Below are 24896 nucleotides of genomic sequence, written 5' to 3'. Positions count from 1 at the left end.
TACCCTCTTACCATCACGTTTATCTACTGGGAGTCAATTACATAATGCACTTTATTTAACAAGCTTTACCACTCATTATATGAACAATGCTTATAGACACACAGTAACAGCTCTTTATACAGCATTTATATACAAACAGCAATGTACTCCCAAAAATGAAGCTGGCCGCTTTGATTCAAAATAGCCATACGTGGTATAAGTGTAGTATTAGCCATCCAGCTGCCAATTAAGTGTTCAGATTTACATTTCCTTTTCCCTGCTGTTTCAAAGGAAATGCTTCTTGATTTTAAATCTGACATTTACAAAGACTGAGGAAAAATAGACATTTGCCAATGAATCAAGAGTGCTTATATATGTAGGTCTCTCAGCCTCTTTGGAGCTAATAGATGCGACAAGCTGGTTGCAAAGACAGCGGCTAAAGATGCAAATCCTCCTGACAACATAGAGACAGAAAGCATCAAATGGGAATTATCAGCCTGACCAAACAGAACCATCAGATCCTTTTGTTTGATTTTCATCCTCTGCTTGACTTGTATCACGCTGGATATTCTGTGTTGCAAGTTTGCTGAACGGTAAAAAAAACATTTTTCATATGGTTTGAGTTTATGTGTGGAGCTCAGCAGAAAAATGTTGGCATCCTCAATGGTATAAAAGGCAAACAAATTACAACCTTTCCTGTGCCTCCTTCAGTGTTCTAAAACATTAACACTTTAAGCACAGAAAAAAATAGGCAAGATAGATGATGTAGGCAGCATTACTTTGGACTCATTTCCTTTTATGCAGTCATGTTTGGTAGTTAAAAAGGAAGAGAGAAATAAATACATTGCAAAAATGATAGTACATAATGTCTTGACCAATTTTTCATTTTGACATCATAAGGTCCATGAATAACTGCAGACCTTCAAGCTGCAGGAGATGTCCACAGTCGAGCATTCCATTCCCAACTTTCTGAATGTATGTGATGAATTCAACAAAAAAGACTTCTTGTACCAAGTAAAGTGCATCTTTATTCAACCTGAAACAGAGCAATAGGTAGCTGGTTAGTGACATATAAAAGCACACAAACATTACGAGATCAAACTCTGGAACTCCAAAAGGAATATTTTTTTAACTTTTCAACAGTGAGGATGGGTTGAAACCTTAGTCGGGTTTTTGTTAAAGTTTTGTGGCTTGTAGTGTAAATTCAGTTAGAGAGATTTCCCCTGACTATCATGTTGACCACCCAGAAGTAGGGTAATCCCCCCAACAGGAACTCTGGAAACATTACAAATTAGAAAGAAGTCCTATCCCTTTCCTATTCTTCTTAAAACGAGAGTTCTATTGGAGCTCTATTGCTTCAGTTCAGTCGCAGGGCCTTTTCACACAATCAGACTAAGTACACGCCTGCCAGTTTTTTAGGCAGACTCCTCCAGTCTCTTCTATTCCTCTATGGAGCGGCGGGTGTCAAGGACATGTGTCCATTGACACCTGCCGACATCCAATCCAATCCTGTCCACTAAAAACAGACAGCATGTGATCCATTCCGCCATCTATCTGGCAGATCGGATGGCAGTTGGGTGTAAACGGACAGGCGGCCCGTGGGCTGTGTCTGCTTTGCATAGGCAGAGCGGACATAGACCAGCCATCCATCTGCTCAGTGGGGATCAGCAGGCAGATTCCCCCAGAGCAGGCAGATTCCAATGGAGCCCGCCCCGTGGCTGTACAATTTGTACAGCCACGCTGTTTTCAAAAAGGACAGCGGGTGGGGGAGAAGACCCCCTGCTCGCTGTCACAGAGTAGTGAGTACTGGTGGCAGCAGTTGGGTGCACAGGGGCATGTTACACCCTAGATTTGGGGGCAACATACTCCTAAAGGTGAACCTATCCTTTAAATATAATAAAGTGGGAGGTGTGGTATACACTGCGCTGCCTAAAAGAATAGCTGCTAACACTGCTAAAAAAGAATAAATTAACAAAAGCAAAAATGTATGATAAAGTGTAGCGCTTGAGTCATATGTGTCAAAACGATCAACATATAAATATGTGAATAATAGTCACAAATTGGTACAAATAAAAATTATAACACACTGAATGTGAAAATTGAAAAAATAAATAAAATTGTATGTGTATATAAAGTCCATGCAATACTATTCCACCAAATAAAATAATGAAATGATTTAAATATAATAAAGAATATCTCTCTCTCTCTTATATATATATATGACAAAATACTGTACTATTCCTTTAACAAACACCATGGATCAGGGCTAAAAATGGAATGTATCAGTTTACAACTTCTTCTGCCTTTAAAAAGACATAAAGAAAATATCAAATGAGCTATTCAGCCTCAGCTGTAAATTCCAAAGGATGAGTATAATAGTTCTGAGCAGATTTTAAAGACCATTAAACGGAAAAGCTGATAAAGTGAGTATTTATAGTGAGATGTCACAGCATATGCTTACAATATGGAGGATTATTGTAGATAATTCATCAAGCTTCACCTGCTAAAGAATTGCATTCTGCATGAAAATAAGCCAGTTACTAAGCAAACATTTAACCATTTGAGGGTTTTGAATGAATAAAATATGTCCTACAAGAAATGCAATAAAGATTTTAGGATGCATTACATACATCCAGCTCCCCTCACTCCACCAATAATACTGGCAATTACCGGTTGTCAAAATGACAATCACTTGTATTTTACATGGTATCATAGTAATTACTTTGTATTACACAGCAGGAGCAGCTTTTAAAATGAAGTCGCTTTTATGTAAAATGACACTTGCAGATAGTCTGTAGGTGTCATTTAGTATTTCAAATTTATTTTATATACAGATCAAAGGTGTGACCTTTGCCCTTCACATGACATCACTTAAACAAACTTTACAAGTTTTTTTTTAATAGAATTTCTATTTAACCCCTTACTTTAACCAGTGTGTGTGGGTACATGTATATATATATATATATATATATATATATATATATATATTTTTTTTTTTTTTTTTTACTTTTTACTTTTTTTAGTGCCAAATTACAAGAACATATGCAAAACTGGAAAAAAAGCCAAATAACTGCCATGCTTTGAACCAGAAACTTAATTTTAGTGTAATCTAAAATGGGACAAATTATAGAATAAAACTTAAGCCGTGTACACACGATCGGTTTGTCCGATGAAAACAGTCTTTTTTCCATCGGTGTAAAAAAATAGAACATATTTAACATTTTTCCTATGGATAAAAAACCGATAGAAAAATCAGATCGTCTGTGTGGAACTCCATCAGAGAAAAATCCATGCATGCTCAGAATCAAGTCGACGCATGCTCAGAAGCATTGAACTTAATTTTTTTTCGGCTCGTCGTAGAGTTTTACGTCACCGCATTTTGGCACGGTCAAAATTTAGTCTGATAGTCTGTATGCAAGACTGATGAAAGTCAGCTTCATCGGATATCCAACGAAAAAATCCATAGTATTTGATTCCATCAGAAATCCGATCGTGTGTACAGGGCTTAACACTTTTTACTTATAGTAAAACTACTTAAACTAAAGCCAGTCATAGATGGTTAGAATGTCGGCCGCTTCAGCAAGGACTGGCCGAGATTCGATCCATGTATGGGCAGGCTGATTGCACCCAAGTTGATCCCTTGACTTGTATTAACATGCATTAATAACAAATTAAAATGAGAAGAAAAGTAACCTTAAACTGCGTAGAGGGTTCTTTACTGTAAGACTGACATATAATCACACACATAGGTTGGACTTGTGTCTTTTTTCAACCTGACTCATTAACTTATTTATTATCAAAATAACTATTTCTTTTTAGTTCATGCTTTTTACCAGCTACTTCCTAAAGCGTAATATCATCAAACCTGAAAATTTAGTTCTGCATAGATTCCAGCACATTACTGGATCTCAACCAGTTTTACCCCATGAGGACTTTTGATTCATAGAGCAAGTTTATCAAGTGTGTCATAATAAATATGTACATAAACAATGAGGGACACTGGTAATAAATCTACTTATATCGAGAGGTATTTAAGATTAGCTGACCAAAACTATGAGGAACTCTGTGAACACTAGCTTTTCAAAAAGGGGTACACACTTTAGAGAGACTCTGTCACTGCAAAGTAAAAAGATCTCTTTAAAGCCCACCCTTATACACACCTTAACAGTGCTCTTCCCTGGTTCTTCCTCTGCCACTGCAAAATACCAGTTATTAATGCTTACAGGAAGCCACAAGATCACCTCCTTCCATCATGTGACCATTTTTACATCTAGCAATTGGCTCTTAGAAGCAATGATTAATGGGAGGAGGTCATATGCTCCCCCATGCCTGGAAGCATTTGTATATCATAGAAGCTGCAATGGAAAGAAAGAACAGCAGGGAAGCATTGTTAAGATGAGTATAACTGGGTCATGGGTTTTAAGGAAGACTATAACTTTGCCAAGGAGATAGGGTCTCCTAAATAAACATTGGATTAGATTACTTAATGCTCACATATATGCATTGAGCGACCGTAAAAGGCTAAGTTCACCTTTGTTCATCTTTTGTTTTTACTTCAATCTCTTCATAGTTGTTTAAACACACTGCTCAATTAGTTCTGCCTTACTTCCTGGTCAGACTTTAGGTCATGACACAGGAAGGAGTTGACCAGCTGATCTCATTAGCACACACCCTGCATCATCTACCCACAGCTGGTCAACTCCTTCCTGTGCCATGGCCTAAAGTCTGACCAGAAAGTAAGGCAGAAGTAATCGAGCAGTGTGTTTTAACAGCTACAAAGAGAGTTAGGTAAGCTGGTGCAGAATGGAAAGCTGTTTTATTTTTGCAAAATAAGTACATTGATGCTATATTGATACATAGGGGAGCTGGAATTTAGAAAAAAAAAAAAAAAAGGTGAACAAAGGTAAACTTAGCCTTTAAAGTAGAAATATAGGCAGAACTTTTTTTTTTTCATGTTGGATAGAGCAAATGAGGGTTTAGGGTTGTAATAACCCTGCTGTGTTATTTCTTTGACACCTGTGCCCCATTGGGGAGATTTATCTACACTTCCTGTCCCACAGCCAAAACAAGAAGTGAGAGTGAGAGTGGGGGAGTGGAGGGATTACACACTGGAGAGTACACCGAGGGTATTACATTGGGGGGGGGGGGAGTATACTGGAGGGATTACAATGAGGGAAGTGCACTGGCAGAATTATAATGGGAAGCACACTGAGGGTATTACATTGGGGGTATTACACTGAGTGAAGTTCACTGTAGGGATTACAATGAGGGCAGTACACTGAAGGGATTACTGTACACTGTTTGTATTACACCGGGGGGGAGTGCACTGTAGGGATTACAATGAGGGCAGTACACTGAAGGGATTACACTGTACACTGTTTGTATTACACTGGGGGGGAGTGCACTGTAGGGATTACAATGAGGGCAGTACACTGAAGGGATTACACTGTACACTGTTTGTATTACACTGGGGGGGAGTGCACTGTAGGGATTACAATGAGGGCAGTACACTGAAGGGATTACACTGTACACTGTTTGTATTACACTGGGGGGGGAGTACACTATTTGTGCTGGAAGGAATTATTTTGTGGGGGGAATAAGAAGATATGTGCTAAGGGGAAATTTGGAAAAGGATGGTGTTTGGACTAGATACACACATAACAAAAGCATTAAAATATTGCTCCATCCATGAAATATGTGATAAAACCGCCAGTGATGTCATTACTTGGTAGTTTGGCCTGCAGCATTTATAGTATAGAATGAAGAAGACTATGTCAAAACAAACACCATTTAAACTAGATACCAGCATCCTAGGGATCCCCAGGCTGGAGATCAGAGCCCAATGCCAGAACAAGTTCTGGCACATGGCTCTGCTAATTCACTTCACAGGCACTTGCTAGCACAAGGTGCCCTGGGGCACTGCAATTGCCCGCTCTAGTATTGTAAAAAGGCAAGCAGCAGGGAGAGATGCCTGCCACAATAATACATGTAAGAGCTTTTCCTTCGCTCTGACCTTATCATCCACAACAGGAGGAGGAAAATCCTAGGAGGATAGAGCCATGGTAATCTGAGGTCTGTAATGGAGATTGGAAATTTACACTGGGAGAGTGCCCTGGAGGGATTACACTCTGGAGAGTACACGGAGGGTATTACATTAGGGGTAATTACACTGGAGGGATTGCAATGAGGGAAGTACACTGGAGAGTTTACACTGTACACTTAGGGTATTATATTGGAGGTATTACACTGGAGGGATTACAATGAGGGTAGTACACTGGGGGGATTACACTGTACACTGTGGGTATTACATTGGGGAGATTACACTGAGAGGAGTGCACTGGAGGGATTACATTGTACACTGTGGGTATTACATTGGGGAGATTACACCGAGAGGAGTACACTGGGGGGATTACAGGATTACATTGGGGAGATTACACTGAGAGGAGTGCACTGGAGGGATTACAATGACAGCAGTACACTGGGGGGGGGGGGCATTACACTGTGGGTATTACATTGGGGAGATTACAACACTGAGAGGAGTGCACTGAAGGGATTACAATGCAGGATGTACACTGGAGGGTATTACATTGGGGAGATTACAAAGAGAGGAATACACGGGGGGATTATACTGTACACTGTGGCTATTACATTGGGGGGTATTACAATGAGGGCAGTACACAGGAGGGATTACACTGTACAATATGGGCAATACATTGGGGGTATTACACTGAGAGCAGTGCATTGGAGGGATTACAATAAAGGGATTACACTGTACACTGTGGGCATTACATTAGGGATATTACACTGGGGGGGGGGGGGGGAGTACATTAGATTGATTACAATGAGGGACGTACACTGGAGGGAATACACTGTACACTGAGGGTATTACATTGGGGATATTACACTGGAGAGATTACAATGAGGACAGTACACTGGGGGGGGGGGGTACACTGTGAATAATACACTGGGGGTATTAAATTGGGAGGATTACAATAGGAGGGATACACAGAGTATTACATTAGGGAGATTACACTGGGAGGAGTGCACTGGAGGGATTAACATGAGGGCATTGCAATGGATGGATTACACTGGGGGGGGGGGGTAAACCGGGGGTATTATTACACTGAGAAATTGAACTGGGGGAGAGTACACAGGGTGTTAAGGGGAGTAGGGGAGACAGTGGCCTGGGGGGGGGGGGGTTATTTGTGCTGGGATGAACTTTGTTATTGGGGGGGGGGGAATAAGAGGATATGTGCTGGGGGCAATTTGGAAGAGGATGGTGTTTGGGCTAGATACACACATAACAAAAGCATTTAAATATTGCTCCATCCTTGAAATATGAACTCTTATCCGCGATAAAACCGCCAGCGATGTCATTACTTGGTAGTTTGCCCTGCAGCATTTAGAGTATAGAATGAAGAAGACTGTGTCAAAACAAACACCATCTAACCGACACAAATATAGCATGATATCCAATATCTCTTTACAACTTCCTCTATCTTCAAAGAAGATATATAAAGAAAATACCAGATGAGCCATTTATCTTTAGCTTTGACTTTCACAGAATGAGTACAACTCTAGTAAGCAGTTTATAGAGATCATTAAACAGAAAATCACATCAATTATGTACACAGTATGTACTATAGTACAGTAAAACCTTGGTTTGAGTGTAACTTGGTTTGAGAGCGTTTTGCAAGACAAGCAAAATGTTTAAATACATTTTGCCTTGATATACAAGCGATGTCTTGATATAAGAGTAATGTCATGTCACAACTGAGTATAAAAAAAGATTAGAGGAACCTCTAAGTGTAGCAATATGGTTACATTTAATGAAGGTACAACATTTAGCAACTTATTGCTACACTTAGAGGTGCCTCTCTTCTCTTTTATAACCTGTAAATGAATGCTTTGATATACAAGTGCTTTGGATTACAAGCATGTTTCTGGAACGAATTATGCTCGCAACCCAAGGTTTTACTATACTACAATAGGGAGGTTCAGGGTAGTTAAATGGCACACTTTCACCTGCCTAAGAACTACAGGTATATGCTTTGTGAGACTGAGTAAAAGGTATTGAACAATTCCCATCAATGAGCTACTAATGCAATCAAACACTGCAGAAGTGAGGACGTTCACTTGTTTTATAGAGGAGAAAGGCGCTACACTCACACTTGTCCTCCTGCCGTTAGCTTTTCCAATCGCAAGAGAAGTTATCGGGGAAATATACATAATTATGCTTCAGTGTTCAGATGTCCTCTCTTGCATTTAGATGTTCCTGATTTAGCCTGGTTCACTGATGCAATGCAGGAAACGCAGAGATTCCTGTGCGTTTCCCGCATTGCATAGCAATCGCACTGTGTTCATGCGATCTGCTGCGGGATGACAATTGAAAGTTAATGACACCCCAAAAGCAGCTCACTAAAAACAGTGTGTTTGCCTGAAGCACATGGCATGGGTATGAACATCTATGCGATCCGCTTCCAGTGCAAACAAAAGAATGCTGCCCGCACCTTTTTCATGTGGATTCGCCGTGATTTCAACCATTTAACATGAATGGGCTCAAATCACAGGGCACAAAATAGCATGTGATTTGCACAGGAATGAGGTGGTAATTACAGTATGGTTTGGAAAAATTGAATTTACTACAAAGTTACCATTTTCCCCATCTGTGAATCATTGAGTCTTTCGTGCAAAATTAGCATGAAAAAAAATTCTACCTTTTTTTATTATATAGAAGGTGCGTTTCTGGGGGTTATTTAGCGTGGTTTATATTTCATTCAATTAGGTGTTCCATTGAACCCTTGGCTCCTGCTTCTGTCAATCAGAGCCAGTGACAAGGGAGCAGGGCCAAGTCTTATGGACACACAGAGCAGAGCTCGGGAAAGAGAACGCCCGAGTGCCCCCATAGCAAGCAACTTTCTGTGGGGGCACTCAGCAGGGGGGGGGTGGAGCACCAGTGAGGGACCCAAAAAAAAAAAGGATCAGGGCTGTTCTGTGAAAAAAAACTATTGCACAGAGCACGTAAGTATGTCTGTTATTTTAATTAAAAAAAAAAGAAAAAAACCTTTACAATCACTTTAACATTTCAGAATTATTTCTAGATATACTGTCTAAAACATAGAATATACTGTATATATATATATATATATATATATATATATATATATATATATATATATATATATATATATATATATATATATATATATATTAGGGTTGTCCCGATACCACTTTTTTAGGACCGAGTACAAGTACCGATACTTTTTTTCAAGTAGTCGCCGATACCGAATACCGATACTTTTTTTAAATGTGTCCCCAAATGCAGCCATGTCCCCCCCATATGCAGCCATGTCCCCCACATATGCAGCCATGTCCCTCTAGCCATGTCCCTCACATATGCAGCCATGTCCCTCTAGCCATGTCCCTCACATATGCAGCCATGTCCCTCTAGCCATGTCCCTCACATATGCAGCCATGTCCCTCACATATGCAGCCATGTCCCTCACATATGCAGCCATGTCCCTCTAGCCATGTCCCTCACATATGCAGCCATGTCCCTCTAGCCATGTCCCTCACATATGCAGCCATGTCCCTCACATATGCAGCCATGTCCCTCACATATGCAGCCATGTCCCTCTAGCCATGTCCCTCACATATGCAGCCATGTCCCTCTAGCCATGTCCCTCACATATGCAGCCATGTCCCTCTAGCCATGTCCCTCACATATGCAGCCATGTCCCTCACATATGCAGCCATGTCCCTCTAGCCATGTCCCTCACATATGCAGCCATGTCCCTCTAGCCATGTCCCTCACATATGCAGCCATGTCCCTCTAGCCATGTCCCTCACATATGCAGCAATGTCCCTCACATATGCAGCAATGTCCCTCTAGCCATGTCCCTCACATATGCAGCCATGTCCCTCTAGCCATGTCCCTCACATATGCAGCCATGTCCCTCACATATGCAGCAATGTCCCTCTAGCCATGTCCCTCAAAGCGGCGGCGCGATGCGGCGGCAGCGGCGGGGGGGGGGGGGAGGAAGGGGGGGAAAGTATTCTATTTAGGTATCGGGGGTATTTGCGCGAGTACGAGTACTCCCGCAAATACTCGGTATCGGTCCCGATACCGATACTGGTATCGGTATCTGGACAACCCTAATATATATATATATATATATATATTCAAAGTGAAAGCAAGTTCACTCTATTTATTGATAGTGAACAGCCCCTAATCCCTTAGTAAATCACCCCACTGTGTAGGTCACCTACTATTGTCCTCATATGTGAGGCTCCCCTCCAAGCAGATAACAATCCATTCCAGAGACATCCTAATAAATCGGCTACTCTATGAATTTGTGTCCCTGTGCCAATGATATGCACACAAAACTGACGCTGACATTTACATTGCCATATCTCTCAGTGTCACAGTTATCTGTCTGATTATTATCTCATAACTGCAGCTTACAGCCAAAGCATAATAGATTAGTGTTCTAATCTTCTGAGCGTCACTGGGACTGCCGATCCAAGTTTTATGATGGAACTAGAAATGTATACAAGAACCAGATTGCAGATTTGGCTTTATTTGTATAACAGATTCTCAAACCAACGTAATTACTTTTTTCCAAAATAAATTTGATTTAAAGTGTATGTAAACTCTAACAATAAATTCCTCTGCTTTGTTCCCTTTGGTCTGTTAAATATACCATTGAATGGCTTTTATTATATCTGTTCCACAATTGCAAAACAAAGTTAGCTTTTCATCCAGCCAGAAATCTTGTGAACTGACAGCTTCCTGTTCTATCCACCTCTGGACTGTTATCAGTTAGCACTGTCCGTGGACTACAGAACACCTCCCCGTTATAGAGAAGACAGGGAAGTGTTATTGCGGTCCTAACACAGTGGGGTTGATTTACTAAAACTGGAGCGTGCAAAATCTGGTGCAGATCTGCAGAGAAATCAATCAGCTTCCATTTTTTATTGTTTAAATGATTGGCTGCCATGCACAGCTGCGCCAGATTTTGCACTCTCACCAGATTTAGCCAATTAACCCCAATGTTATGTAGCTCACACTTCCTGTCCTATGGTGACAACGCTACCAAGTACAGTTGTCACCCTAGGCAGGAGGTTAAGTAATTGCTGGATTACAAGATTAACCCTTTAGCGCCGGTGCCTCCCAGTCCTTTAAGAGGTTTCAGACTCTGGGAGGTGGGCATTTCGGTCATGTGACTGCTGTGATTGGCTGTCACAGCAGTCACATGATCGGAAAGCCCCCGATCGCAGATTACCCTCCGGTAACTGTGCCAGGAGCACACAAAGTGCACAATGTCTGCACAATATTGTTTACATTTTGGTACACATATATGCGGTCTCTTGGCGTTAAGGCCCACCCGCCAAGAGGCCGCATATATGCGTACGACTGGCGTGAAGAGGTTAAAATAAAGGAAAGTAGAAGAATCAAATGCAGCCACCACATCTCAGGACAGGTAAGCTGCGAGATCAGTTTTTTTGTTCTTTTTGTTCTCTCATGTGCTTCAAAATGTCATCAAAAATCCCAGTAAGACATTTCCTACCTATGTATAGAAATCTGAAATGGATAAACTAATGACACAATTTTATACCAACGTTAAGGCTACATGCACACAGCTATGAAAATGTTACCGATCATATAGGTGAGATTTTTCAGAAACAAATAAATAGTCGCTAAAATGCTTGCCTTTTAAATGTGAAAATTGTACTTCTATATCCTGTTTTTTTCCACTTGTAAGCATTTCCTCAGGAGCCAATTTTTCCATGTTTGGTTATGGATCTGAAGGCAGTACATGTTTAGACACCTTTGTGTATGTCTCTATTTAGACACCTTTGTGTATGTCTCTATTTAGACACCTTTGTGTATGTCTCTATTTAGACACCTTTGTGTATGTCTCTATTTAGGCACCGTTGTGTATGTCTCTATTTAGACACCTTTGTGTATGTCACCATTTAGACACATTTGTGTATGTCACCATTTAGACACATTTGTGTATGTCACCATAAAGAGACACCTTTGTGTATATCACCATTTAGACACATTTGTGTATGTCACCATAAAGAGACACATTTGTGTATGTCACCATTTAGACACCTTTGTGTATGTCACCATTTAGACACCTTTGTGTATGTCACCATTTAGACACATTTGTGTATGTCACCATTTAGATACATTTGTGTATGTCACCATTTAGATACATTTGTGTATGTCACCATAAAGAGATACATTTGTGTATGTCACCATAAAGAGACACCTTTGTGTATGTCACCATTTAGACACCTTTGTGTATGTCACCATTTAGACACCTTTGTGTATGTCACCATTTAGACACCTTTGTGTATGTCACCATTTAGACACCTTTGTGTATGTCACCATTTAGACACCTTTGTCCCCATTACAAACAACACACCTGCAGTCACATCTGTAAACAAGGAACACTTTGAAATGTATTTTCTTCTACCTGTGTGCATGAGGCCCTAACTATGTTTGTTGTATCAAAGCCTTCAAAGGATAAATAATGGTAGAACATTTCTAGCTTTGAATAGGGTGTAGAGAGATTAAAACATCAGTTAGGTTTGTATTGCTGTCTGCGTCCCTGTTAGGGAGATTCACCATCTCTATTTGTCCTGTTTACCATTATCACTGAGAGTGAAAGTGAAAGAAAATCAGACATTTTGGGTTGTCACCAAACAAGAATAGAGGAGAAATCTTCCAATGAGGACACTAGTTCTGGTGACAGACAGGGATTTCCTCTCACTTCCTGTTTGACTGTGGGACAGGAAGTGAAAGGAATTCTCCCCAATGGGTCACAGATGACAAAAAAAGACCTGACAGGGGTTCCAACCCTCCCTAAGGGCTGATGACGCATGGGCAACACTGGCTCTAGTGATCCCACTGTTGTATTTGTCAACATTGGCAGGGTTGATAAGGGGATGCCTATTTAATCCTTATGGAATGGCTCCCTCTGTAGCTGAGGGATGTCACTCCTGTCACTAGTGATTCAGATTAAAGCAGGGTATGCACAGACCGAAAATGTCAAATTGTGCTCAGTGTGTACCGTGGTCTGTTCAACAGAAGCAGGTCTTATGCCGCGTACACACATTTTTCGGCATGAAAAAAACAACGTTTTAAAAAAATATACAGACAACCTGACACGGGGCCCCATACAGACAACCTGACATGGGGCCCCATACAGACAACCTGACATGGGGCCCCATACAGACAACCTGACATGGGGCCCCATACAGACAACCTGACATGTCGCCCCATATAGACAACCTGACATTGGGCCCCATACAGACAACCTGACATGGGGCCCCATACAGACAACCTGACATGGGGCCCCATACAGACAACCTGACATGGGGCCCCATATAGACAACCTGACATGTCGCCCCATATAGACAACCTGACATGTCGCCCCATACAGACAACCTGACATGTCGCCCCATACAGACAACCTGACATGTCGCCCCATACAGACAACCTGACATGTCGCCCCATATAGACAACCTGACATGTCGCCCCATACAGACAACCTGACATGGGGCCCCATACAGACAACCTGACATGTCGCCCCATATAGACAACCTGACATGGGGCCCCATACAGACAACCTGACACGGGGCCCCATACAGACAACCTGACACGGGGCCCCATACAGACAACCTGACATGGGGCCCCATACAGACAACCTGACATGGGGCCCCATACAGACAACCTGACATGGGGCCCCATACAGACAACCTGACATGGGGCCCCATACAGACAACCTGACATTGGGCCCCATACAGACAACCTGACATGGGGCCCCATATATACAACCTGACATGGGGCCCCATATATACAACCTGACATGGGGCCCCATATAGACAACCTGACATGGGGCCCCATATAGACAACCTGACATGGGGCCCCATACAGACAACCTGACATGGGGCCCCATACAGACAACCTGACATGTCGCCCCATATAGACAGCCTGACATGGGGCCCCATACAGACAACCTGACATGTGGGGAAGCCACATGGGTGATGTATGGTGCATGGTGATTGCTGTGGCAGGGGGAGGCCAATTACTGGAACCTACCCTTTGTATGGTTCTCTCTGCAGCAGCTGAAAGCCAACAGGAGGGAGAGGAGAAGAAGCCAGCTTTTAGCCGCTGCAGAGAGAGCCTTACAGGAGATTGGCTCCAGAAATTGGCCCCCTGCTGCACCAATCATCATTCCTGCCCACATCCGCCTGGGCAGCACAGGAGGACTGGTGGTACCCCCTTATCTATGGCCTTGACTGCTGGCTAGAGCCAGCAACACTGATTGATCACGAAAAACCCAGTGGTTGTACAGAACATTTCCGGCTGGGTTTTTCCCGATCCATCAGTGTTCCTTGTCCTTACATGGATTACCTCCGGAACCGACCAAATTTCTCTCCTCTGACGATCTGGTTCCGGCTAACGAGCTGGTTCCTGTAAGGACTGCGCAGGCGCAATCCTTGACAACGGAAATCTCCGAACCTCGGCCGGCATCCAGGGCGACGTGGAATTTGAGGAAAGTGGCCAGTCGGCCTCACGTCCTTGCTTCGTTCGGACGGTTCGCTTCGCTCGGCCTCCTGGCTCTTTTTTGAACATCCTCCAATCCACGGGGATGTTAAAGAATGAGCCTGGATGCCGGCCGAGGTTCGGAGATTTCAGTCGGCAAGGATTGCGCCTGCCCAGTCCTTACAGGAACCAGCTCGATAGGGGAACCTTAACGACAAGTCACCATCTTATGAGAGGGCTCTAGCCCAGTTGGGTGTCTTTCTTTTGTGCCCCCCCCCCCAAGTGTCACCAAAGTTTAGCCTGTCTGCAGAAGCGATTGCTAGCTGTGTGGCCCAGTACCTGGAATGGATGGGACTATGCCGAGTTGGAGCTGCTCCTGATCCGATGTCCATGCTGCTGCACCAGATGTTGTTGCTTCTGTCGGGTAGATTTCACGGCCAGGATGGCTTGTCTGTTCTTATAATGCACCATCTGCAGGGTGATCTCCGCATTCCAGCCCTCGTCCTGCGGGCACCGAAAATCAATCTCCCGGCCCTCGGCCATCACCACCGTGAAGTACACGTACTTGCCTTTCCGCTCCACACAGTCCACCGTCTTCATATTGGAGAAGTGCAGCTCCTTGATGCGGGCCGGCTCGGGCGGAGGACTGTGCTGCTCCAGCTGTTTAGGAGGGATGAGGAGCAATCCTTCCTCGGTCAGCAGACAGCGCTTCTTCTTCCACAGCTGCAGCAAACCATCACTCCTCTTCTCCAAGACTCCCTCCTTCATCACCTTACAGCTACTCTCCAACATGGTCCCGGTCCCCGGACCAGCCACAGGCACCACACTTCACACACACGAGGCAATGGGAGAGAGAGGACGACCTGCAAGGGAAGCATCAACAGTCAGCAGAGACAATGTCTGACCGACCGCCAGCCCGCCCGCCAGGCTCTGAGAGGAGTCAGTGGGCTGAGTGTGACGGCATCGAGCGGCAGCTGCAATCCGCTTCACTATATCATCATCTTCTGCACTGCCTGCACCGCTCCTCTAACACCGCTGGCATGCTAGCGCCACCTGCCGGACGCGCGAACCTATTGGACTCTCAGCATTTTCACTGGAGCAGCCAACTTTCCATTTGTTACATCTTCCCATTCCCATAAACCTGACTGCATTAACCCCTCAGTGCCTGCAGGTAAAACAAATCTTACTCTATGGTCACACTGTCACGTGCCAGGAATGCACACGCAATTGCGCGCGTTCCTGGGACGCAGTGGCGACTGGTGCTCAATTTTCTTGGGAGGGCGACCCCCAGCCAACCAGCCGCCAACCCCCACTCCAGCCAGCCAACTACCCCCCCTGGCACTTGATCGATAACTGCTTCCCCCTGTCACTCGATCGATAACTGCTTCCCCCTGTCACTCGATCGATTGCCACTTCCCAGCCACTCACCCCCCCCCCATCACTCAATAGATTTCCACTTGCCAGCCACCCACCCCCCCATCACTCAATAGATTTCCACTTGCCAGCCACCCACCCCCCCATCACTCAATAGATTTCCGCTTCCCAGAGACCCCCCCCCCCCACCATCGCTCAATAGATTTTCGCTTCCCAGCCACCCACCCCCTCATCACTCAATAGATTTCCGCTTCCCAGCCACCCACCCCCCCATCACTCAATAGATTTCCGCTTCCCAGCCACCCACCCCCCCATCACTCAATAGATTTCCGCTTCCCAGCCACCCACCACCCCCATCACTCAATAGATTTCCGCTTCCCAGCCACCCACCACCCCCATCACTCAATAGATTTCCGCTTCCCAGCCACCCACCCCCCCATCACTCAATAGATTTCCGCTTCCCAGCCACCCACCCCCCCATCACTCAATAGATTTCCGCTTCCCAGCCACCCACCCCCTCATCACTCAATAGATTTCCGCTTCCCAGCCACCCCCCCCCCCCCCCATCACTCAATAGATTTCCGCTTCCCAGCCACCCACCCCCTCATCACTCAATAGATTTCCGCTTCCCAGCCACCCACCCCCTCATCACTCAATAGATTTCCGCTTCCCAGCCACCCACCCCCCCATCACTCAATAGATTTCCGCTTCCCAGCCACCCACCCCCCCCATCACTCAATAGATTTCCACTTCCCAGCCACCCACCACCCCATCACTCAATAGATTTCCGCTTCCCAGCCACCCACCCCCTCATCACTCAATAGATTTCCGCTTCCCAGCCACCCACCACCCCATCACTCAATAGATTTCCGCTTCCCAGCCACCCACCTCCCCCATCACTCAATAGATTTCCGCTTCCCAGCCACCCACCCCCCCATCACTCAATAGATTTCCGCTTCCCAGCCACCCACCACCCCCATCACTCAATAGATTTCCGCTTCCCAGCCACCCACCCCCCCATCACTCAATAGATTTCCGCTTCCCAGCCACCCACCCCCCCATCACTCAATAGATTTCCACTTCCCAGCCACCCACCCCCCCATCACTCAATAGATTTCCGCTTCCCAGCCACCCACCCCCCCATCACTCAATAGATTTCCGCTTCCCAGCCACCCACCCCCCCATCACTCAATAGATTTCCGCTTCCCAGCCACCCACCCCCTCATCACTCAATAGATTTCTGCTTCCCAGCCACCCACCCCCTCATCACTCAATAGATTTCCGCTTCCCAGCCACCCACCCCCCCATCACTCAATAGATTTCCGCTTCCCAGCCACCCACCACCCCATCACTCAATAGATTTCCGCCTTCCCAGCCACCCACCCCCTCATCACTCAATAGATTTCCGCTTCCCAGCCACCCACTACCCCATCACTCAATAGATTTCCGCTTCCCAGCCACCTACCACCCCCATCACTCAATAGATTTCCGCTTCCCAGCCACCCACCCCCCCATCACTCAATAGATTTCCGCTTCCCAGCCACCCACCACCCCCATCACTCAATAGATTTCCGCTTCCCAGCCACCCACCCCCCCATCACTCAATAGATTTCCACTTCCCAGCCACCCACCACCCCATCACTCAATAGATTTCCGCTTCCCAGCCACCCACCCCCTCATCACTCAATAGATTTCCACTGCCCAGCCACCCACCACCCCATCACTCAATAGATTTCCGCTTCCCAGCCACCCACCCCCTCATCACTCAATAGATTTCCGCTTCCCAGCCACCCACCCCCCCATCACTCAATAGATTTCCGCTTCCCAGAGACCCCCCCCGCGCCATCGCTCAATAGATTTTCGCTTCCCAGCCACCCACCCCCTCATCACTCAATAGATTTCCGCTTCCCAGCCACCCACCCCCCCATCACTCAATAGATTTCCGCTTCCCAGCCACCCACCACCCCCATCACTCAATAGATTTCCGCTTCCCAGCCACCCACCCCCCCATCACTCAATAGATTTCCGCTTCCCAGCCACCCACCCCCTCATCACTCAATAGATTTCCGCTTCCCAGGCACCCCCCCCCCCCCATCACTCAATAGATTTCCGCTTCCCAGCCACCCACCCCCTCATCACTCAATAGATTTCCGCTTCCCAGCCACCCACCCCCTCATCACTCAATAGATTTCCGCTTCCCAGCCACCCACCCCCCCCATCACTCAATAGATTTCCGCTTCCCAGCCACCCACCCCCCCATCACTCAATAGATTTCCACTTCCCAGCCACCCACCACCCCATCACTCAATAGATTTCCGCTTCCCAGCCACCCACCCCCCTCATCACTCAATAGATTTCCACTGCCCAGCCACCCACCACCCCATCACTCAATAGATTTCCGCTTCCCAGCCACCCACCCCCTCATCACTCAATAGAATTCCGCTTCCCAGCCACCCCATCACTCAATAGATTTCCGCTTCCCAGCCACCCACCCCCCCATCACTCAATAGATTTCCGCTTCCCAGCCACCCACCCCCCCATCACTCAATAGATTTCCGCTTCCCAGCCACCCACCACCCCCATCCCTCAATAGATTTCCGCTTCCCAGCCACCCACCACCCCCATCACTCAATAGATTTCCGCTTCCCAGCCACCCACCCCCCCATCACTCAATAGATTTCCGCTTCCCAGCCACCCACCACCCCCATCACTCAATAGATTTCCGCTTCCCAGCCACCCACCCCCCCATCACTCAATAGATTTCCGCTTCCCAGCCACCCACCCCCCCATCACTCAATAGATTTCCGCTTCCCAGCCACCCACCCCCCCATCACTCAATAGATTTCCGCTTCCCAGCCACCCACCCCCTCATCACTCAATAGATTTCCGCTTCCCAGCCACCCACCCCCCCATCACTCAATAGATTTCCACTTCCCAGCCACCCACCACCCCATCACTCAATAGATTTCCGCTTCCCAGCCACCCACCCCCTCATCACTCAATAGATTTCCGCTTCCCAGCCACCCACCCCCCCATCACTCAATAGATTTCCGCTTCCCAGCCACCCACCACCCCCATCACTCAATAGATTTCCGCTTCCCAGCCACCCACCCCCCCATCACTCAATAGATTTCCGCTTCCCAGCCACCCACCCCCCCATCACTCAATAGATTTCCACTTCCCAGCCACCCACCCCCCCATCACTCAATAGATTTCCGCTTCCCAGCCACCCACCCCCCCATCACTCAATAGATTTCCGCTTCCCAGCCACCCACCCCCCCATCACTCAATAGATTTCCGCTTCCCAGCCACCCACCCCCTCATCACTCAATAGATTTCTGCTTCCCAGCCACCCACCCCCTCATCACTCAATAGATTTCCGCTTCCCAGCCACCCACCCCCCCATCACTCAATAGATTTCCGCTTCCCAGCCACCCACCCCCCCATCACTCAATAGATTTCCGCTTCCCAGCCACCCACCCCCCCATCACTCAATAGATTTCCACTTCCCAGCCACCCACCACCCCATCACTCAATAGATTTCCGCTTCCCAGCCACCCACCCCCTCATCACTCAATAGATTTCCACTGCCCAGCCACCCACCACCCCATCACTCAATAGATTTCCGCTTCCCAGCCACCCACCCCCTCATCACTCAATAGATTTCCGCTTCCCAGCCACCCCATCACTCAATAGATTTCCGCTTCCCAGCCACCCACCCCCCCATCACTCAATAGATTTCCGCTTCCCAGCCACCCACCCCCCATCACTCAATAGATTTCCGCTTCCCAGCCACCCACCACCCCCATCACTCAATAGATTTCCGCTTCCCAGCCACCCACCACCCCCATCACTCAATAGATTTCCGCTTCCCAGCCACCCACCCCCCCATCACTCAATAGATTTCCGCTTCCCAGCCACCCACCACCCCCATCACTCAATAGATTTCCGCTTCCCAGCCACCCACCCCCCCATCACTCAATAGATTTCCGCTTCCCAGCCACCCACCCCCCCATCACTCAATAGATTTCCGCTTCCCAGCCACCCACCCCCCCATCACTCAATAGATTTCCGCTTCCCAGCCACCCACCCCCTCATCACTCAATAGATTTCTGCTTCCCAGCCACCCACCCCCTCATCACTCAATAGATTTCCGCTTCCCAGCCACCCACCCCCCCATCACTCAATAGATTTCCGCTTCCCAGCCACCCACCACCCCATCACTCAATAGATTTCCGCTTCCCAGCCACCCACCCCCTCATCACTCAATAGATTTCCGCTTCCCAGCCACCCACCACCCCATCACTCAATAGATTTCAGCTTCCCAGCCACCCACCACCCCCATCACTCAATAGATTTCCGCTTCCCAGCCACCCACCCCCCCATCACTCAATAGATTTCCGCTTCCCAGCCACCCACCACCCCCATCACTCAATAGATTTCCGCTTCCCAGCCACCCACCCCCCCATCACTCAATAGATTTCCGCTTCCCAGCCACCCACCCCCCCATCACTCAATAGATTTCCGCTTCCCAGCCACCCACCCCCCCCATCACTCAATAGATTTCCGCTTCCCAGCCACCCACCCCCTCATCACTCAATAGATTTCTGCTTCCCAGCCACCCACCCCCTCATCACTCAATAGATTTCCGCTTCCCAGCCACCCACCCCCCCATCACTCAATAGATTTCCGCTTCCCAGCCACCCACCCCCTCATCACTCAATAGATTTCCGCTTCCCAGCCACCCACCACCCCCATCACTCAATAGATTTCCGCTTCCCAGCCACCCACCACCCCATCACTCAATCGTTCGCTGCTTCCCCCCCCCCCACCCCCTGGTCACTCAATCAATCGATCGCCGCTTCCCATTCATCCACCCCCTATCACTTAATCAATTTCCGCTTCCCAGCTACCCACCACCCCGTCGCTCAATCGTTCGCTGTTCCCACCCACCTCCCGGTCACTTAATCAATCGCCGCTTCCCAGCCCCCCAGTCACTCAATCAATCGATCGTTGCTTCCAAGTCATCCACCCTCCCATCACTCAAACGATTTCCACTCAGAAGTTGCTCTATTTCTTCTCTGTTCTGTTCACTTCCTGCTTGTCTGATTGTTACTCGCCACCGTGAAGGGAGGCTTTACTGCGGTGGTCAGTAACGTGCTCACCCCCTCCTGGGAACTACATCTGTGCGTCAGGACGCTCTCTACATGTTAGAGACTTCAAGGAGGTGTGAATTACTGGGCGTTCCGCAATGCATACTGGGAAATGTAGTTCCTACATGAACGAGCGCCGCAAACCAGGAAGTGAATGAGAGAACAGAAACTAGAACGCCGGAGGTGATATAGATGAAGGAATTTAATAGGTATTTACTCGTTTTTTAACAGAATCATTACACTATTCTGTCTGTCTACCTTGCAGACATTAATTGTAGGCAAAAAATGTTTTCCTTTACAACTCCTTTAAATGTACCGCAGTTTTTATATTTCGGTTGTGGATCTCTCTATAAACATTGCAAAAAAAAAAAGTTTTTCAAAGGTAATCCTGCTGCCACCTGAATGTCTATTTTTTTTTTTTATTTGCCACCTGTCAACTCAACAAGTCAGGCCTCGTACACACGACCGAGAAACTCGACGGGCGAAACACATAGTTTTGCTCGTCGAGTTCCTTGTGAAGCCGTCGAGAAACTTGACAAGCCAATTTTCTCCATTCCCGTCAAGGAAATAGAGAACATGCTTTCTTTTTGGCTCGTCGAGTTTCTCGACAGTTTTCCCAGACCGGTTTCCTCGGCAAAAAAATATCTCCCAGCAAGTTTCTTGCTGGTTTTTGCAGAGAAACTCGGTCGTGTGTACGAGGCCTCAGGATAAATTTGCTGCAGAACGTATGCATGCCCCTCAAGTTGTATTTTATCTTTTAGGTGAGTGGTCAAGGGGCTGTAAAACCATGGCTCTGCCACCTGCTTTTACCGCTCATGTAAAAAAGGCTCTTTTTTTTTTGCCACGGTCCATATTTATGGTCTAGCATAATCCTATGTTAAACCTATTACAACCAAGACTTGTTAGCTATTAGATTATGTCTGAGAAATGATTGTAAGTGCAGAACGTAGAAAAGGCTAAACTGCTGTTTTCTAGAACTGCTGAGCTTAGGGAGAAGACTATACTACATCTGTTAGTAATCAATCCCAGCCCTTCAGCAGCATGTAATTTCCCTTTTATTTATTTTCTAACGCTAGGGCGTTAATTCACAAAGACCGTATGTCCCTCCAGTTCAGCAAACTGTGGTCACTTTAAGGGTCTGATGGTTTTAACAGGCTAATCCGGGGGGAAAAAAACAAATATTCCTAAAATATTTCTGAGATTTTTAGCGACATGGAAATGTATCCCCCCTCCGAGAGCCCCCCTGTAGACCCAGCAGCATTCCTGTATGTTGTTTATGTTGCTCAGCTTAACCATAGACATGAGATTATCATTACCCATTCTAGAAAAGAGGGTTACACATGCTGCGACCTCTGCAGGCACCCTCTGGCCCAAAATTCATGCTATGAAATTGATCTTTCCAGACAGATTTTACTGTTTGTATGATTTCCCTGAGATAGGGTTGCCAGTGACACTACAGTTACTGTACCAGGCATACCCCGCTTTTATATACACAAAATGGGGTTTATTTACTAACCCTGGAAATTGCAATATAAGGCTCACTTCTGCATAGAAACCAATGAGCTTCTAACCCCAGCTTGTTCAATTAAGCCTGGAAGATCATTGGTTTCTGTGCAGAAGTGAGCCTGATTTTGCGCTTTCCAGCTTTAGTAAATAAACCCCATTGTGTACTTAAAAGTGGGGTATGCCTGTACCCCAATTGTGTGTGTTGTTGGATCTTCCAACCCCAATCTCGTGTCTATGGGTAACCCAAGAATTATTTCTTCTAACATAACGGCAGCTGTGATATTAGCTTAACCTTCTGGGGGCGCTGCAAGTCATTTTCCCAATAGAAAGAAAACAGGTATGCCTGAAGAATTTATCGAACCCTCTCACTACAATGATGTGAATTAGTGAACAGGGACACAATTCTTAAGGCATATTTAGGCAATTTTATTTTTGTTTACGAAAGCTTTATTGGAAGATTAAATTATGACAGCATATTTAGGCAATTTTAATGATTTTTTTGTGTGTGTTTTTCTTGTTTTATTTTTATTTTTTTATGCGTTTTTAGATACAGGAGCATTTTTAAGGCAGGATCGCACTTTTTTGGCCACATAGACTTTAATATAGGACCTCCTGAAAAAGGTGTGCAATGTGTGTTTTCGCCAGTGTTGCCAACCGTCCGTAGAATTACGGACAGTCCGTAAATACAAGGCACTTTTTCCCTGTCCGTAAAAGTCTGCACTTTGCCCTTTTTTTTGCACAGTTACCAGGCTCTCCATTTAAAGTCTATGAAGCCGAACTCACTAAATTCTGCCTTAAAAAAAAAAGCTTTTTTGTTTTCGCCAGTGTTTCCAACCGTAAGCAGAGTTACGGACAGTCCGTAAATACAAGGCACTTTTTCCCTGTCCGTAAAAGTCTGCACTTTGCCCTTTTTTTTTTGCACAGTTACCAGGCTCTCCGTTTAAAGTCTATGAAGCCAAACTCACTGAATTCTGCCTTTAAAAAAAAGCTTTTTTGAGCGCCACAAGTGACCAAGCGTTCATATGTGAATGTGAATCATTTAATACTATGGGATTCTAGATGTTGAGCATTGTTGCGCATAATAAAATGTGCAACAAAGCGGGTGTTAGTAGGAAACGTATAGAGGGGTTGATTTACTAAAACTGGAGAGTGCAAAAAATCTGGCGCAGCTGTGCATAGAAGCCAATCAGATTCCATTTTTTTTTTTGTCAAAGCTTAATTGAACAAGCTGAAGTTATAAGCTGATTGGAGAAGCACTAGATTTTGCACTCTCTGGGTTTAGTAAATCAACCCCATAATGTCCTCCAATAAAACCGAATTTATTGCTAAAAGCCAAACCTGTGATGCTTATAAAAAAAAATGTTTGCTATCAAACAGGTAGTTTCGTTTTTCTTTTTAATATAACATATTGTTTCTTTTTTTTATAACATATTGTTTCTTTTTTGTAACACTACAGCCATCTAACTAGGATCTACTGTATGTAAGTATGTCCAAACTAGAGGACCCATTACTGTCGCTGTGTATGCATTATGAGATCAGTGCAATAAAACGCCACATTTGTGTCTTTATAGCTGTGTTACTAATGCATTCGAACCAAAACTACTACTTCTCCTGCCCTGGATGTTTCATTGGGTAAGTTATGCTAATAAAACATGACTAGGTATGAACAATAGAATTTATGGAATACTTACTTGGCAAGCTGCTCAGTGTGTGAATTCCCAACAGGCGGATGTACAGATATGTATACCATTAATAACAATGGAAGCCAAATCTTATAGCCAACGATGAAAGTTAAAAGCAGCACAGCCTTCCTCTTGTGTGTGACTGCAACAGCTGCAATCCTGCACTATGGCTTTTGAACTAACTCCCGCCCACTGCCAGCACAGAACGCAGAGAAAGCAAACCCTGGGATGTTGCAAGATGCTTTTAGCCACAAGACTGGAAGTGGAGAGGAAGGAAGAGAAGGAGGGGGTAGAGTGGTAACAGTCCTATCATAAGCCACACACCATTCATCATTTCTACACATGGCTTTATTAGCCTTCCATGCTGAGAGCAACTGTACAACGGCATATGGCATGTGTACATTGTGTTCATATTTGCTGCTGGCTGAAAGGAGGCTTCTCGTTGGTTTCTTTATTACAGCGTAGGAAACCCTTAGCATGAGAGCGCTGACCTCCCGGCTTTATGGGAAAATTCCTTTTTATTATTAGCTTTTACATCGAGACAAATGTCTCTCTCTTATATCACCTGCATATTTTTGAATTGTTAACTATACAGTCCTACAACTATGAATGGTAAGCAGCAGTTTAAAAAAAGGGAAG

The 24896-nt window shown here is 45.6% G+C and overlaps 1 protein-coding gene across 2 annotated transcripts; it reads right to left on the bottom strand.

Annotated features, from left to right (window-relative positions):
• On the bottom strand, window positions 1–24477 carry PHLDA1 (pleckstrin homology like domain family A member 1). Of its 2 annotated transcripts, XM_040343973.1 has the most exons (3): window positions 24267–24477; window positions 14882–15405; window positions 1–1015 (listed from the first exon to the last, which is right to left on the bottom strand). In XM_040343973.1, exon 2 carries the CDS (start codon window positions 15332–15334, stop codon window positions 14897–14899), a length of 438 nt encoding a protein of 145 aa, XP_040199907.1. In that variant the 5' UTR covers window positions 15335–15405; window positions 24267–24477; the 3' UTR covers window positions 1–1015; window positions 14882–14896. The 2 variants fall into 2 exon arrangements, with proteins under 2 accessions (XP_040199907.1, XP_040199906.1); XM_040343972.1 differs by lacking the exon at window positions 24267–24477 and having other exon boundaries at window positions 14882–15554.
• Window positions 24478–24896: the final 419 nt, after the last annotated feature.

This window comes from Rana temporaria, chromosome 3, assembly GCF_905171775.1.
Source record: "Rana temporaria chromosome 3, aRanTem1.1, whole genome shotgun sequence".
In the NCBI taxonomy this organism is placed as follows: domain Eukaryota; kingdom Metazoa; phylum Chordata; class Amphibia; order Anura; family Ranidae; genus Rana; species Rana temporaria.
Note: the sequence above shows the minus strand (reverse complement) of the source record. Positions and strands in the feature narration are given on the sequence as shown.

Excerpts from the sequence above, each read along its gene's own strand:
- PHLDA1 (XM_040343973.1), bottom strand. The coding sequence starts at position 15,334 with ATGTTGGAGAGTAGCTGTAAGGTGATGAAGGAGGGAGTCTTGGAGAAG.